The 14,657-nt window shown below is 43.9% G+C and overlaps 2 protein-coding genes across 7 annotated transcripts in view; both read left to right on the forward strand.

The window, feature by feature from the left end:
- Positions 1 to 14,657, forward strand: part of caskin1 (CASK interacting protein 1) — a 122,797-nt gene that overhangs the window by 77,790 nt on the left and 30,350 nt on the right. For all 6 annotated transcript variants that reach the window (XM_085402953.1, XM_085402952.1, XM_085402954.1 and 3 more), the window contains exons 3-10: positions 1,640 to 1,737; positions 1,816 to 1,961; positions 4,244 to 4,339; positions 4,426 to 4,556; positions 6,420 to 6,528; positions 9,994 to 10,102; positions 10,771 to 10,865; positions 12,046 to 12,163. In XM_085402953.1, coding sequence (XP_085259079.1) covers positions 1,640 to 1,737; positions 1,816 to 1,961; positions 4,244 to 4,339; positions 4,426 to 4,556; positions 6,420 to 6,528; positions 9,994 to 10,102; positions 10,771 to 10,865; positions 12,046 to 12,163 — 902 coding nt within the window. The remainder of the gene's footprint in view (positions 1 to 1,639; positions 1,738 to 1,815; positions 1,962 to 4,243; positions 4,340 to 4,425; positions 4,557 to 6,419; positions 6,529 to 9,993; positions 10,103 to 10,770; positions 10,866 to 12,045; positions 12,164 to 14,657) is intronic.
- The window catches only part of LOC146670826 (uncharacterized), a 411,199-nt gene that overhangs the window by 15,640 nt on the left and 380,902 nt on the right, over positions 1 to 14,657 (forward strand). The gene's annotated exons all lie outside the window — the stretch shown is intronic.

Below are 14,657 nucleotides of genomic sequence, written 5' to 3' on the forward strand. Positions count from 1 at the left end.
GTTGCAACTGAAGGGAGATGTGGACGTGCACAAGTTGCTACACGTCAGCTGAATAAAGTGCTATGCAAGTGCTAGAAGCTAACATTGAAGCTACACGAGTGGCTTTGCTGTGCAGATGGATTATTGGCAAATATTAAACTATTCAAATTAATTTTGTGATCACATGATGTGTTAATGTGAATGGTCACACAGACCAACTGTTTATAAATTACCTCTCGAATTCAATTAAAAAATGGGAAAAAAAAGTTGCTGTAAACGTTGCGTCATTCTGCAATCAGTCTACGATTAAATGGGTCAAACGGGCAAATAACTGTGATAAATGGTTCATATTTAACAGAGATTCACATTTAATTATTACATTTGCACTCAGCAACCCTCCTGTTCTATAGGAATACAACCAAAATACAACCAGCTGGAGGCCAGAGTGTGTGTGGTGGGTCCCGCAGTAGAAATGCTCCTCAGCATGAACCAATCAAACTCGAATCACAACCTCTTCACAGGTGCTTTTCGTAAATTCCTGCTTAAAATACTTTGAATCTTTCAAGAAGTTAGCTGAAGCTGTCGGATGAATGTGAAGAAACAATCCCTCTGTGTCCAAAACATGTATGATTTCAGCTGCCAGTTATAGTTCAATCAGTTCAGTCTTTTGAGGAAATAGCAAGTGGTTCATCGCACGTCAGAAAACCTGTGAACTCAGCCACTGGTAAAACACCGCCCACTGATGATTTAACAAATCAAGGTTACTAAATGTACTAAACATTTGAAGTAAGCACAAAATAAGGAGGCATTCAAAATATCTCCTTGTGTCTTGTGCACAACGCTGTATGTATTTATATACGTATGAGTCAATCAGATAATGTGCAGATTTCTCAGCTTTCTGTGTGCATGCTCTGATCGGTCACTTCCTGCCAGATTCCTGGTCACCAACACGGTGGTGTCAGACATGTTTAACACCCGCGGTGTAAAACATGCTTAAGCACAGGTTAACGAACGGCTCCGTTCAGGTCACTTTTCTTTGGATCTTTTTTTCTCATGACCTTTTTAGTCCAGTCCAATAAAAGTTGGACTGTTTCTACCCAATAAAAGTTAAATATTATTTATTATATTTGTGTGTGCGTTTGAAATTTCATGTGGCTGCATTTTAACAGGAGACACGCTCGCTACCTCGGCTTCACGATTTGTCACGGTAACTGCAGACGCTCCTCGAGCTGGACTGTGACAGTGTTTGACAGCCAGGAGCAAATCAGGCAGAGGAGCGAGGACACACATGTCACAGCAGATCTGAGTCAGATAGAAGGTGTGCATGTTAGGAAGGCTCAGAAACAGGCTGTTTTATCCCTGCTTTCATTTACGTTTGCCTGTCGTCTCCTCCTCAGACGCTCTCTTGGGCTGATACATCAAGGCTGACGTATCGATCTCATCTGCTTGCTTTTTATCCTTGTGCACAGTCACCGCGTCCTTTCCTTGATGAAATACTTCTCCTCCTGTGACTGTATCCCACCATCTTATCTCTGCTGCTGCGCTGGAGTTTGTAGCTCTGCAGCAGATACAGCTGTAGCCTAATCAGCTGCTATTAAATCTATTTGTCACGCCAAGCCTCGCCATTTATCAGTGACCTGTGTGTGTGTGTGTGCTACAGGTTTTCTCCGCTGCATCATGCTGCCCTTAATGGGAACCTGGAGCTCATCTCTCTGCTGCTGGAGTCACAGGCTGCTGTCGACATCAGAGACCAGAAAGGTAAAGAAACACATGATGATGTACTGCAGCTGAGCGTGCGATGGACACGTCCTGTGTTTACGCGCTGTGGGTCTGCAGGTATGCGGCCGCTGCACTACGCAGCCTGGCAGGGGAAGGCAGAGCCCATGAAGATGCTGCTGAAGTCGGGTTCGTCTGTCAACGGCCAATCAGACGAAGGACAAATTCCTCTCCACTTGTCAGCACAGCACGGCCACTACGATGTGGTGAGTATCATGTAGTTTTACCAAAGAAGCAAACGCTGCACGAGAGCAGCACAGGAGGAAGATGCTAATCTCAATATTATTTGCGTAACATATTGTGGCCATTAGTTATTCTGCACTAGTCAGCTGAGCATGGCCAGCAGGATGTGGTGAGGGAGAGTTTTTTAAAAAGCACCAAAGACATCTGTCTGCACAAACTAACTGAGTGAAGAACAGAGGAGAGAAAAGTCACAGAGGTGAAATAAACGGCAGTTGTTTCGAGGAGCATGTCTACTGCTTTAAATGGGCTGGAGTCACACATGCTTTTATATATCGGCACAATTAGCAGTAAATGTAAACAAACTACTAAATCTGTACTTAAGCAGCCTTAGCAGAGAAACAACAGTCAAATATAGCAGATCAACTGCAGCAGGTAACATCCAGCTGGCTGCACAGCTGGAGACGCGCTGCTGCTACTTGATTAAATATCTGTGATTATAGAGGGTAACAAACTGGACTGAAGCTTTACTCTGCAGCCGCTCTCCATGTGGAAGTTCAAATACAAAAAGTTACAGAAACTGACTACAGATGAAAAATGAATCATTTATAATCCAACAAAGCAAACTGAAAGCATTCAGGAGACATTTAAAAACACAGACACTAGAGGCTTCAGCCCACAGTATCGTTCTCATTTGTTCATTTTAAGCTGCAAAGAAAGGAAAACATAATGAACTCCTTGCTGTGGTGCAGCCTCGCTCTCAGCATTTACTGAATTCTTCTTTTTTCTTAACAAACATCGTCAGCTGTAAACATTTATAGCCTACGAAGTCAAACTGACCTGTGTCTGAATGTCAGAAGGCCGTCCCTTTAACAGACCCATGCAGCCTTCAGTGTGTTGAAACCTTTGCACATCTTATTGTTCTGCACACTTTATCCAGTGTAACGAGAGAGCAGAACATTTTTATAGTATTTTTATGCAGCATAATGTAGAATGGAGTCTCTAACATGTGAGGCGTCACATTCTGGGATTGTGCTGTGCCTTCCATCGATGCTGTTTTATGTTTTTGTTCCATTATGAAATCCCGAGGGCGTTACGTAATGGATGAGTTATTTACTGTATTACAAATTAAATGGAAAAGCTGACAGTAGTGCTGTTGTGCTGCAGGGGACGTGGGCTGGCACGGTTTGTGCCCACTTGGCTCCTCACATGGACGGGTCATTTCACATCAGAGATCAAATGTGATGAAACATTTCCAAAAATGAAAGTCAAAATTAAAAGTGCCTCGAAGTGAACATCTTAAATCTGAGCATCTTACATTGGGCATCTGATCTCTGATTGGTTTAGACCACGATATGGGCCTGATGTGTGTCTGTTGTTGACCACACAGACTTTCAGAGTTGCAGACCTTTTTTTACTTGAACAGCTGGTCGCACCGGTGCGACCTGGGATTTCTTTTAGTCGCACCATTGAGAAATGTGGTCGCACTCTCGAGCCCTGTGCTGGAAACAAGTTTATGTTGTCATAGAGTTTGTCCTGCAGAGCAGGTCTCAACCCGACTGAGTGCGCCACAAACTTTATTCACAATCGCTGGTAAGACTTCGCCATCATCACAACACCAAACTGGGAAGTATGGTATTCATCCCTGCAGATCATTTACAAAATCTTGGACAATATGTGCTGAAGCAGGTTGAAGCTGTTCGGGCGGCTCCTTGCTGAGACACTGATCCTTCCTTTAATTTGCTTTGCAAACGATCTAGTTTCCAAGCTGGCGAACGCACCTTTACACTCCTTACTCTTTTGTTCCTGTGGCGTGGATCGAGTAAACGTTCGATGCTACCTTCAGAGCTTTTCAAATTAAGAGTTTTGCTTTGTAGAGGATCATGGGAAATGGTGTTTGTCAGAAGCCTGTTAAAATGTAACTTCTGAAAAAACCCTCAGTATTAAAGTCAAAGGAGCTTGCAAAGAAAAGCGTCTGGACTTCTTTAAGTTGCTTGAAGACGTTTCACCTCTCATCCGAGAAGCTTCTTCAGTTCTAAGGTCAAATGGTGGAGAGTCCCAGATATAAACCTAGTGGGAGTGACCCCCTCAGTATTAAAATTGTTTATTTAAAAAAAGAAAAGCCTACAAAAATCTGTGTCATAAGAGAAACAGCTCAGTATTGAAAAGCGCTCTGATTCTACGTCTTCATCTCTGTTTTGTGAGAGGCTGTCTTCTCACATTGTGATCCTTGTGATACTCGTGCCCTTTTCTTTGCCCTTTGAGCGTATGGATTTTTGTCTCATGTGTCTGTGTGCCCCGTCTCCAGTCTGAGATGCTGCTGCAGCACCAGTCCAACCCGTGCATCGTGGATAACGCAGGGAAAACCCCTCTGGACCTGGCCTGTGAGTTTGGCAGAGTTGGGGTAAGAACCTACGGTTTCAATCAGTATTCGTCAACAAGAGTGAAACAATGTGTTGCTTATCTTCTCTTTGTTTATGTGTGTGTAAGGTGGTCCAGTTGTTGCTGTCTAGTAACATGTGCGCTGCTTTGCTGGAGCCCAAAAAAGGAGACACGACCGACCCTAATGGGACGTCTCCGCTGCATCTAGCTGCTAAGAATGGACACATAGACATCATCAGGTACACACACACACACACTAATGATAAACTGGCTTTAAATGTCCTCCTCAGACTGCTGATCAAACAGATGTGTAACACAGCAGGGGAACTGTATAATCCAACACAGGCAAAGAATAATGGAGCAAATGGCAGAGAGTCACTGCTGATGCATCAGTCCTAAATACACTGTAGAGATCTGGAGACAGCTGATGGCACTCCAAATCCACACTGCACTTTATCACGCTAAATATTCAGTCATTATAAGCTCATCTCAGCATGGATCTGTGTTTTATTCATTTATTTTTTTGCAAGCGTGCATCGCGGCAAAAAGACTCCCGTTCCCTTGGTGATGGCAGCGTTTAGCACAGAGCCTGAAAAGATCGCCGCTGAATGATGCGCCACGGCGGGTAAACGCACATACGGCAGAGTCCATTAGTTTCTCCGTTTGCTCTCAAATACTTTTGAAGTAACTCAGAGCTGCTGTGTATGTGTCGGTGCAGACACCGGCTTGCCTGGCGGGGACACACAAAGGCAGGTGGTGAAAGATGAGAAATGAGAGACAGACCTGCAACTGAGGGAAGATAGGAGAGAGCAGGAGGACAGGAGAGAGAGAGGAAGTAAAAGACGAGATGGAGAGAAAAGGAGCTCAAAACAGAGCCAGAGAATAAAGATTGTCATAGTTGATGGAGCACGGTGCGGCTGAAGTGACACTGATAAATGATGCTCATTAGTCATGGCCAGCCATGTGGAAGACAACACGCACACTTACTCACAGTAAGAGGAAAATTAAACGTGCTTTTGGCAGCTTTTTCATTTTCTTTCTGTCGTTTATTTATTTATTTTTTAATGAACTTTTCTCTGATCCTGTCATTTTATGGGTCAAACTGCTGATTTTCTGTACTCATTGTCAACAAATCCAATTAAAAAGACCAACATTATCAGTGACTGATGCTACAAACAAGTACAGCCTGTGTGGCCTGATGGACACACAGATTTTTCAATTACCTGCGGCTAAGCTAGAAGCTAACATCAGTGTCCTGATATCATCACACTTACCATGCTGATGTTTAGTAGCTATGTGTGCTATGTGGCCAAACAGATCTGAGTGATCCTCAGTCTTTGCTACTTAAGTTCAGTTTCCCTGTGAGGAAGCACTTGGCGATGGTGGGGATGAAAAACTCCCACCACAGGAAGAATCCCACAGTAGAACCAGGCTCAGGGAGGGGCAGCCGTCTGCTGCTGCAGTCACCATTATAATTAATAAAGACATCAGAGGGTGGACGCTTGTCTCCACCACTGTAAAAAAGATGCCATCCATAAAACAAAATTAGTCTTTAGAGTTACTGTTGCAAATCAGGAAGCTCGATGAATGACATCATGAAATAGGAAGCCAGACCTGAGCTGAGCAAGGTCAGCTCAGGTCTGGCTCCCATAGACCGAGATAGCACACCGTGCAGCGCACAGCGGATTCCTCAAGACTATCAGAGCTCTCTGATATTCAACATCTTCATATTTTATATGTTGTATGTAAAAAGTAACCAGTGTATCAAACAGAACGACCTGAATATGTCCTGCTTAAAGTGTGATTCAGCAAAATAACTAAATAGAATTATATTTGGCTCCTTATGTAAACATTTTGATCAAAAGTATATTTTTCTATTTTTTAATGTTCCTTTGTGCACATGCTCCCACCTTGGAGTCCCCTTGTTCCCGCATGCTTACATGTGCGCATCAGTGTTTTAACACCTCTCCTGATTTTCTCACCTCTCTCTTTTGAAATGATCTTTCTCACGTCACCTGTCCTCGTTGTCTTTTATTATACTTTTGAACTTGCCTGTTTTATCCTCTCTCGCTCTCTGTTCCGCCTGGTGCCTCTCCCGGCAGGCTGCTGATCCAGGCTGGCATCGACATAAACAGGCAGACCAAAGCAGGCACTGCCCTGCATGAAGCTGCCCTCTGTGGAAAGACTGAAGCAGTGAGACTCCTGCTGGAGGTGAGTGGAACTACAGCTGCAAAGAGTTGGGTTTGTGTCTCAGTGCACATGCAGGGGTGCAGTAGGTAGCAGCAGGATTGCGCTACTGCACATAACTAATCTGGAATCCAGCTCACCTAAAGATTTGCAATCATGTCACCTTTGACCTCTGACCTTTCCTCCATGGTCAATAGATTAAGCTGAAGGTCAGTGTGATAATAATGCTACATAAAGCTATTCAAACTGATGTTTCTGATTTGTTTTGGAAAACACATGATATTTATTAGTAAACATTTAACATCATTTTACTAAATACTGACATGAATGCTGAGTGTGTCCTATATCCACCTAAATAAAAATCAGAATCAGAATCAGAAAGGGTTTTATTGCCAAATGTTGAGCAGGTTTACAACATTAGGAAATTGCTGCGGTGCTTCAGTGCAAACATACTGTCATAAAAATATAAAAATAAGAATTAAAAGTGCTAAGTGGATAGATATATACATGATATATACATGAGTGCAGGTGGTGATCAGTGCCAAACATAGAATGATGCAGTGAACACAGCGTTTATTGTTCATGTGTCCAACAGCAGAGGGGAAGAAACTGTTCTTATGGCGAGAGGTTCTGGTGCGAATGGACCGGAGCCTCCTGCCTGAGGGCAGCAGGTCAAACAGACTGTGTCCAGGGTGAGAAGGGTCAGCTGAGATCCGAGCTGCACGCCGCAGTGTCCTGGAGGTGTACAGGTCCTGCAGAGATGGGAGTCTGCAGCCAATCACCTTCTCAGCAGAGCGCACAACACGCTGCAGTCTCTGTTTGTCCCTGATAGTGGCTCCAGCGTACCACACGGTGATGGAGGAGGTGAGGATGGACTCGATGATTGCAGTGTAGAACTGCATCATCGTCCGTGTTGGCAGGTTGAATTTCTTCAGCTGCCTCAGGAAGTACATCCTCTGCTGGGCTTTCTTAATGACGGAGGTGATGGTGGGCTCCCACTTCAGGTCCTGGGTGATGGTGGTACCCAGGAAGCGGAACGAGTCCACAGAGGTGATGGGGGTGTCAGTCAGGATGATGGGGGGGAGTGGGGCTGTGTGCTTCCTGAAGTCCACAATAATCTCCACTGTCTTCTGGGCATTCAGCACCAGGTTGTTGTGGCTGCACCAGGACACCAGACGTTCAACCTCCCTCCTGTAGGCAGACTCGTCCCCGTCCGAGATGAGCCCAATGACGGTGGTGTCATCTGCGAACTTGATTAGCTTGACAGACTGGTGGGTGGAGGTGCAGCAGTTGGTGTACAGGGAGAAGAGCAGAGGAGAAAGAACACAGCCCTGAGGGGAGCCGGTGCTGATGGTCCGGGAGTCCGAGACATTCTTTCCCAGCTTCACATGCTGTTTCCTGTCCGTCAGGAAGTCAGTGATCCACCGGCAGATGGGATCAGGCACATTCATCTGGGAAAGCTTGCCTCGGAGATGGTCTGGAAGGATGGTGTTGAAGGCAGAGCTGAAGTCCACAAACAGGATCCTGGCGTAGGTTCCTGGGGAGTCCAGATGCTGCAGGATGAAGTGTAGGGCCATGTTGATGGCGTCGTCTACAGACCTGTTGGCTCTATATGCAAACTGCAGGGGGTCCAGGAGGGGGGCCGTGAGGGTCCTGAGATGGGAGAGAACCAGGCGCTCAAAAGACTTCATGACCACAGATGTCAGAGCCACGGGTCTGTAGTCATTTAGTCCAGTGATCATAGGTTTCTTGGGGACAGGGATTATGGTGGAGGACTTGAAGCAGGCAGGCACATGACATGCCTGCAGTGAGGAGTTGAAAATGCCAGAAAACACTGGGGCCAGCTCGTTTGCACAGTGTCTGAGGGTGGCAGGAGACACACCGTCTGGGCCGGGAGCTTTCCGAGCATTCAGGTTCTTAAACTGCTTCCTCACATCTGCTTCATGAATATGAAGAGTTGTGGTGGGAGGAGGTGGTGTGAAATCCTCTTTTGTGTGGGGTGAGGAGGGGGGTGTTGTAGGTGAACAGTTTGAAGGTGGTGATGGCTCTATGGAGGGGGGAGAGGTGGGGGAATGAGTGTCCAAAGTGCCTCTATTGTTGGGGCCGTTGGAGGTGTGAAGGCTGCCTGATGGCTCGTCAAAACGGCAGTAGAAGTCGTTAAGGGTGTTGGCCAAGAGCAAGTCATCAGTGGAGTGGGGGGTTTTAGGCTTGTAGTTTGTAATATTCCTAAAACCTTTCCACACAGAGGCCGAGTCATTCTCTGAGATCTGCTGCTGCATCTTCTCAGAGTGCTGATGTTTGGCAATGTCCACTTCTTTAGTGAACCTGTACTTGGCCTCTCTGTAGCAGTCCCTGTCTCCGCTTCTGAACGCCTTACTCTTTTCCAGCCACAGCTTTTTGAGTTTAGGAGTAAACCAGGGTTTGTCATTGTTATAACTCACCCTGGTGCGTGATGGCACAATGCTGTCCTCACAGAAGTGGATATAGGAGGTGACAGTGTCCGTAAACTCGTCCAAGCTGTTAGAAGCAGCCTTCATTGTGTCCCAGTCTGTAGACTCCAAACACGTGCGAAGCTCCTCCACAGCCTCGTTGCTCCACAGTTTTTTGGTCCTCACGACAGGTTTGGAGAACTTCAGCCTCTGTCTGTACGCGGGGATTAGGTGGATCATGACGTGGTCAGAAAGTCCGAGTGAAGCGTGGGGCACCGCACGATAGGCCCCGCTGATCGTGCTGTAGCAGTGGTCCAATGTCCTCTCCTCTCTGGTCGGGCATTTAATATACTGCTTGTATTTGGGAAGCTCATGGCTCAGATTGGCTTTGTTAAAGTCCCCAAGAGCAATGATGAGAGAGTCCGGGAATGTCCGCTCCATGTGCAGTATCTGCTCCGCGAGTGCGCACTGAGCTGCCTGCGCATCTGCATCTGGCGGGATGTAAACAGCCGCCAGGATGAATGAAGCAAACTCCCGCGGAGAAATAATTATGCTCAAAATTATGCCAGCAGGGCAAATAACGAAACGACCGCCTGTATGGTTGATTTGAACACGCCACGAGGTTTCATGCTTAAGTGACTGTGTGTGTTTCGGCACAATAAACTAACCGTGTCATTTAGCTCCCGAGCTGCGAAAAGGTTACCAGCCTTCACCCTGAAGCGTCTTTGGACTGAATTCATCTTTGTTCCCTCGGCCTACATTTGTGTCAACAGATTTAAACGTGATATTGCTCTCTGGCTCTCAGCTGCCTCGGCAGAAAAGTAAGATGCGGGTGTAATTAGCAGAAGAGGCCCAGGGAGTTAGGGTTATGTTATCCTGACGTCAATTATGGTAAATCATCGCATCCCTACGGCGTTTAATCAGCATCTAGATGTTCTCATTTCTGAGTCTAAGTAGCTGGATAGAGTGTGTTTCGTGGGATCTTTTTGCTGTATGCAGACGGCTGTTACAGGGCTGTTAATGTAATAACCAGAATTGTAAATTGTCCCCTCTTCTGCAGAGTGGTATCAATGCCACTGTGAGAAACACGTACAGCCAGACTGCGCTGGACATCGTCTACCAGTTCACTGCAACACAAGCCAGCAAAGAGATCAAACAACTGCTGAGGGGTAGGATGGATGTTTGTATCTGTAACAAAAGAGAGGAATAGATGGTCGAATGAAAAGCACAATGGACAGACATAGTTTAATCAACAAAATGATTGTGCTAAGCCAGGGGTGGGCAACTCCAGGCCCCGAGGGCCGGTGTCCTGCAGGTTTTGGATCTCACCCTGGGTCAACACCTGAATCACATGATTAGTTCGTTACCAGGCCTCTGGAGAACTTCAGGACATGTTGAGGAGCTAATTTAGCCATTTAAATCAGCTGTGTTGGTTCAAGGACACATCTAAAACCTGCAGGGACACCGGCCCTCGAGGCCTGGAGTTGCCCACCCCTGTGCTAAGCTAACCAGCTGCTAGCAGTACAGACTGCATCCATCTCAAACAAGCAGCCAGTTTACCCGTTATTATAATTATAGAATTACAAATGTATACTTTTAAAAACTGTATTCATATATTCAATTATCATATATGTATTTACAGTTTACTTTTCTATCAAGTTTCTTTTGGTCGTGCTTTTTAAAGGTAAAACTATACTGTGATAAATTAATAATGATGTCATGTTGAGAATGTAAAGTTCTTTATTGACACATTTTTACATCAATAGGATTGTTCTGCACAGTTCATCATTATTGTGTAGCAACTTCACAATGATAATTTACTTTCTTTGCCGCTCAGATGCGTCTGCAGCCCTTCAGGTTCGAGCTCTGAAGGATTACTGCAACAACTATGACCTGACCAGCCTCAACATCAAAGCAGGAGATGTCATCACGGTAAAGCAGCTGTTCCTGTCAGAAGCAAGAGGATTTAGTGTGATGGTGTATTGTGTTCATTGGAGGCTCATGAATTTTTAAAAAAGCTGTAAATTTGTGAGGCAAAACTTTGTCTTCCATAATAATATGATTGAAACGAGCTGCTGATCATTCATAACTGTTTTGTATAAGCTATTAATTCTGGAAGTTCAAATAGGTGGATACATTTCCACTGAAGCTTGAAAAGTGCACGAATATTGTTCTTTAAAAAATATAAATTCTTCACCGGCCTCTTAGAGTAGCTTCAGGGGCAGTTACAATATTGTTAATTTTAGCTAACCCTTGAAAGCCAAGCGTATGGTATTGGTTACATGTGTTTTTGTGAGTTTTTGAGACGTCTACATCATCAGCATGACTTTTTTTACCCTCAAAAAATGATATAAATTGCATGACAAATTTTTCAAGACTAAATTGCAAAAATATGGCTCATGTATCAAATGTGATAGAAATGACAACTCATATATGCAGATTAAAATTTGATAATAAATGATATAAAGGGTCAACAAACACACAAAAAATGTCATATTTCTGGCAGTGATTTCATCATTCAGGTTTTAAACGAAGAAAAAAAACCTTGAAAATATTAAAAGAAGTGTGTCATATGTGAATATTTGTTTTTTCACTGCCAGAAAAAAACAAAAAGTGCCATTTTGTATGAAATGATTTACCAAACATTTGAAAAAAATGGTGACACTGCGTAATCCCTGCAGACTCAGAGTCCTACCTCCAATCCACTGATTAGCCTAACAGATAGGACACTTTTCCATCGTTGCAGTTTACTGGAATCAGAAATGCAAGGACGATGGTTTCAGCATCCTTTATTTGCCGTGAGCGTGTTTTACAGAAGCATGTTTTCACTCCCTTCATCGCAGTGATGGATATTTATGAGCATGTTTGAAGCCTTTGGGGACTTATTACAGTAGTGAGGAAGCCAAGTAGTGCCAACGCTTTTTTCCTCAGGGTCTGAATGAACAAGTTGACTTTGGGGATTCAGCACCAAATGTGCAGCTTTGTGTTTTTTAAAAGAATAAAATTATAAAGTAATCACGTTGGAAAGCTTTAAATTAAATTCTGTGGTATTAATCATTTATTAATTTATGTATTGTCCACATTTAATGTAGTGGATGTGCTCGCCTCGCAGGTTTTGGAGCAGCACCCCGACGGACGCTGGAAAGGCTGTATCCATGACAACCGGACAGGAAATGACCGCGTGGGCTACTTTCCATCCACCATGGTGGAGGTCATCAGCAAACGCACAGGTGAGTTTGCGTGTATATGTGCGCGCATGTAAGGTCGTGTTGGAGCTGCTTTTGAAATTTTGATGAAGCTGGCTGCTAAAAAGCTTCTGCACATGAGTCAGGCACGTGTGCACACTCGGAGCGAACGCAGGAGATACTCGGAGGCAAACATCTGTAAAACCCGTACATTAAAGGTAAATTCGATAAAAACCCTCAGCCAGCTTTTTTTGAATAGAGCGAGTTAAAATAGAAGTCACATCAGAGACTTTCATCGCTTTCATCTCATACAGTGGGAGAGGAGCTGTCTGTGAGTCAGCCAGCATCAAAGTGGTACCATACAGCCACCTGTCATCTCCGCATTGCTCAAGTTAAGGTCCAAGCCTGGTGGAATTTTTGATAGTACAGCATCAACCTGGGGAAAAAATCATAACAAAAAACCCCCAAACCCAAAACATTCAGGTGGTCGACACAAGGTTATATATCCCACAATTATCAACATCTTTCTTATGCCACCACAGACAGTGTAAAAGACGGATGAAGTCACCATGATGTCACACACTGGCAGTGAAACCGGTTGCTCATTGGTTAACGAATTGTCGATCACATGATGTTTGCCAATGAGCTTAACGCAGATAATCCTCTATTTTTAAACACAGTATGACTAACATTTAGAAAATAGACTTTTTTTATTCAGTGTGGCCTGAAATGAGTGAAAAGCGTTTGCACCAAATCTTTCCAGCCCAAAAGCTACGTCCATGTTTTACATGTCTGTGGTTGCAGCTTACCCTCACCTCTTAATGTTGACAGGAAAATATAAATAAAACCAAAGCTAAACATTTATGTACTTTTAGTTGCGTACATGAAAGGACTAATTTGACATAAAAATGTCTGCCTTTACATGGGAAACGATAATATTAAGGTGCTGCTCCTAGCATGCAGATAGCTTAGCTTAGCTTAGCACAAGTGGCTTAATGGAGCTCAGAAATGTGTGCTTATGTATTTTATATAAGTAGTTACCCTGTTGTTTCTCACCAAATGCTATAAAAGTAGCATTAGGTGAGAAAACTGACAACATGTCGTATTTGTATGCCGATTAGCTTAACTTTAGCAAGACTGAAAACAGCTAGCCTGGCTTTGATCAGAGGTAAGAAAATCTCCCTAATAGCACCTTTAAAGCTTAACATTTAGCACGCTAGATCTGATTTTATAAAAAAGTATAAACATGTTTTAGTTTAAACCTTTTTTCAGGGTTTAAGATGAAACTACTGGCTGTTGTCTTCTAACCCTCTGCATGAATAGACATTCCCCCAAAGTATCAAACATTTATTTGTTTAGCATGTAAACTTTCATTGCTTGGTGCGCCCCTCCATCTTAATCAGCTTTTATTCACCTGGATGAAACGTACACAACATATTCAGACCCATCCTGTCATCTCGGTGTGACTGAGCAGCCACAGAGAGGCTCAGATGTTTTTAATTGTTTGTCGTGTTGGTCCCTATAGGTCTGGTAGTTCTGTTTACAAGTATATGTCTTCTTGTCTTAGTCTGTATGAGTGTCTCTAATTGTTGCTCACCACTGACAGCCGTTACCTGTTGTCTGTTCATGCTCATCACGTCCTCCTCTGATTACCTTTGCACACTGCATTACCACCTCGGCACTATTGTGGCATCACCCATCCTTTCATACACTAAATCATGCAACAGCTGTACGCCGCCTTATACTGTATACGGCAGCTGTATGCAGTGCAGAAACAGCTGGAATGCTCCCACTTGGCTTGCAGAGCCAGACTGACTAATCACTGCTACCGCTCATCCGCGCATACACAGATACACACTGTGCAGCATCAGCAGCAGCTGTTCTAACAGGAAGTTTCATTTACTCAGCTGTTTTTCATCAATTTTTAATTATTCTTTTCTCTCAGTCAGTTCCCTCTCCATGTTATATTGCTCTCATCTGCTCTTTTATTCCCGCTAACAGGGAAGCAGCAGCAAAACCTTTCAGAGACAACCGTTCATAATTTGTCCTAAATGTTGTAATAACGCTCGTGCATTTAAGCGTTTAGTTTCAGTGTAGAGTGACCAATCACAAAAACAGAACAAACTTTAGCAGCTAGCTTGTGAAAGAATGTCTAGGCAATTATCTAGTTATAAATATTATAGATATATTAGCTATAAATGTTTTGCAGGTTTGTTAAGTCAGCGTTGTTGTGCTAGTGTTGTGCTGCTGCTACTACTAGCAATACATTATATAGAATTATAGACTTCAGTAAAATGTGGAAGGCATCAAAACTACCAATGAACACATTTGGAATTAAACACAAAAGTGTAAAATAACTCAAAACGTGCTTTAAATTTTAGATTCTTCAAAGTAGCCACTCTTTGCTTTGATTACTGCTTTGCACACTCTTGGCCTTCTCTCAATGAGCTTCACGAAGTCGTGACCTGAAATGGTTTTGCAACATTCTTGAAGGAGTTCCCAGAGATGCTGAGCACTCGATGGCTCTTTTGCCTTCACT

This window comes from Rhamphochromis longiceps, linkage group LG4 (assembly GCF_057381845.1).
Source record: "Rhamphochromis longiceps isolate RC_006_pf linkage group LG4, R_longiceps_female_GT1.1, whole genome shotgun sequence".
Lineage (NCBI taxonomy): Eukaryota > Metazoa > Chordata > Actinopteri > Cichliformes > Cichlidae > Rhamphochromis > Rhamphochromis longiceps.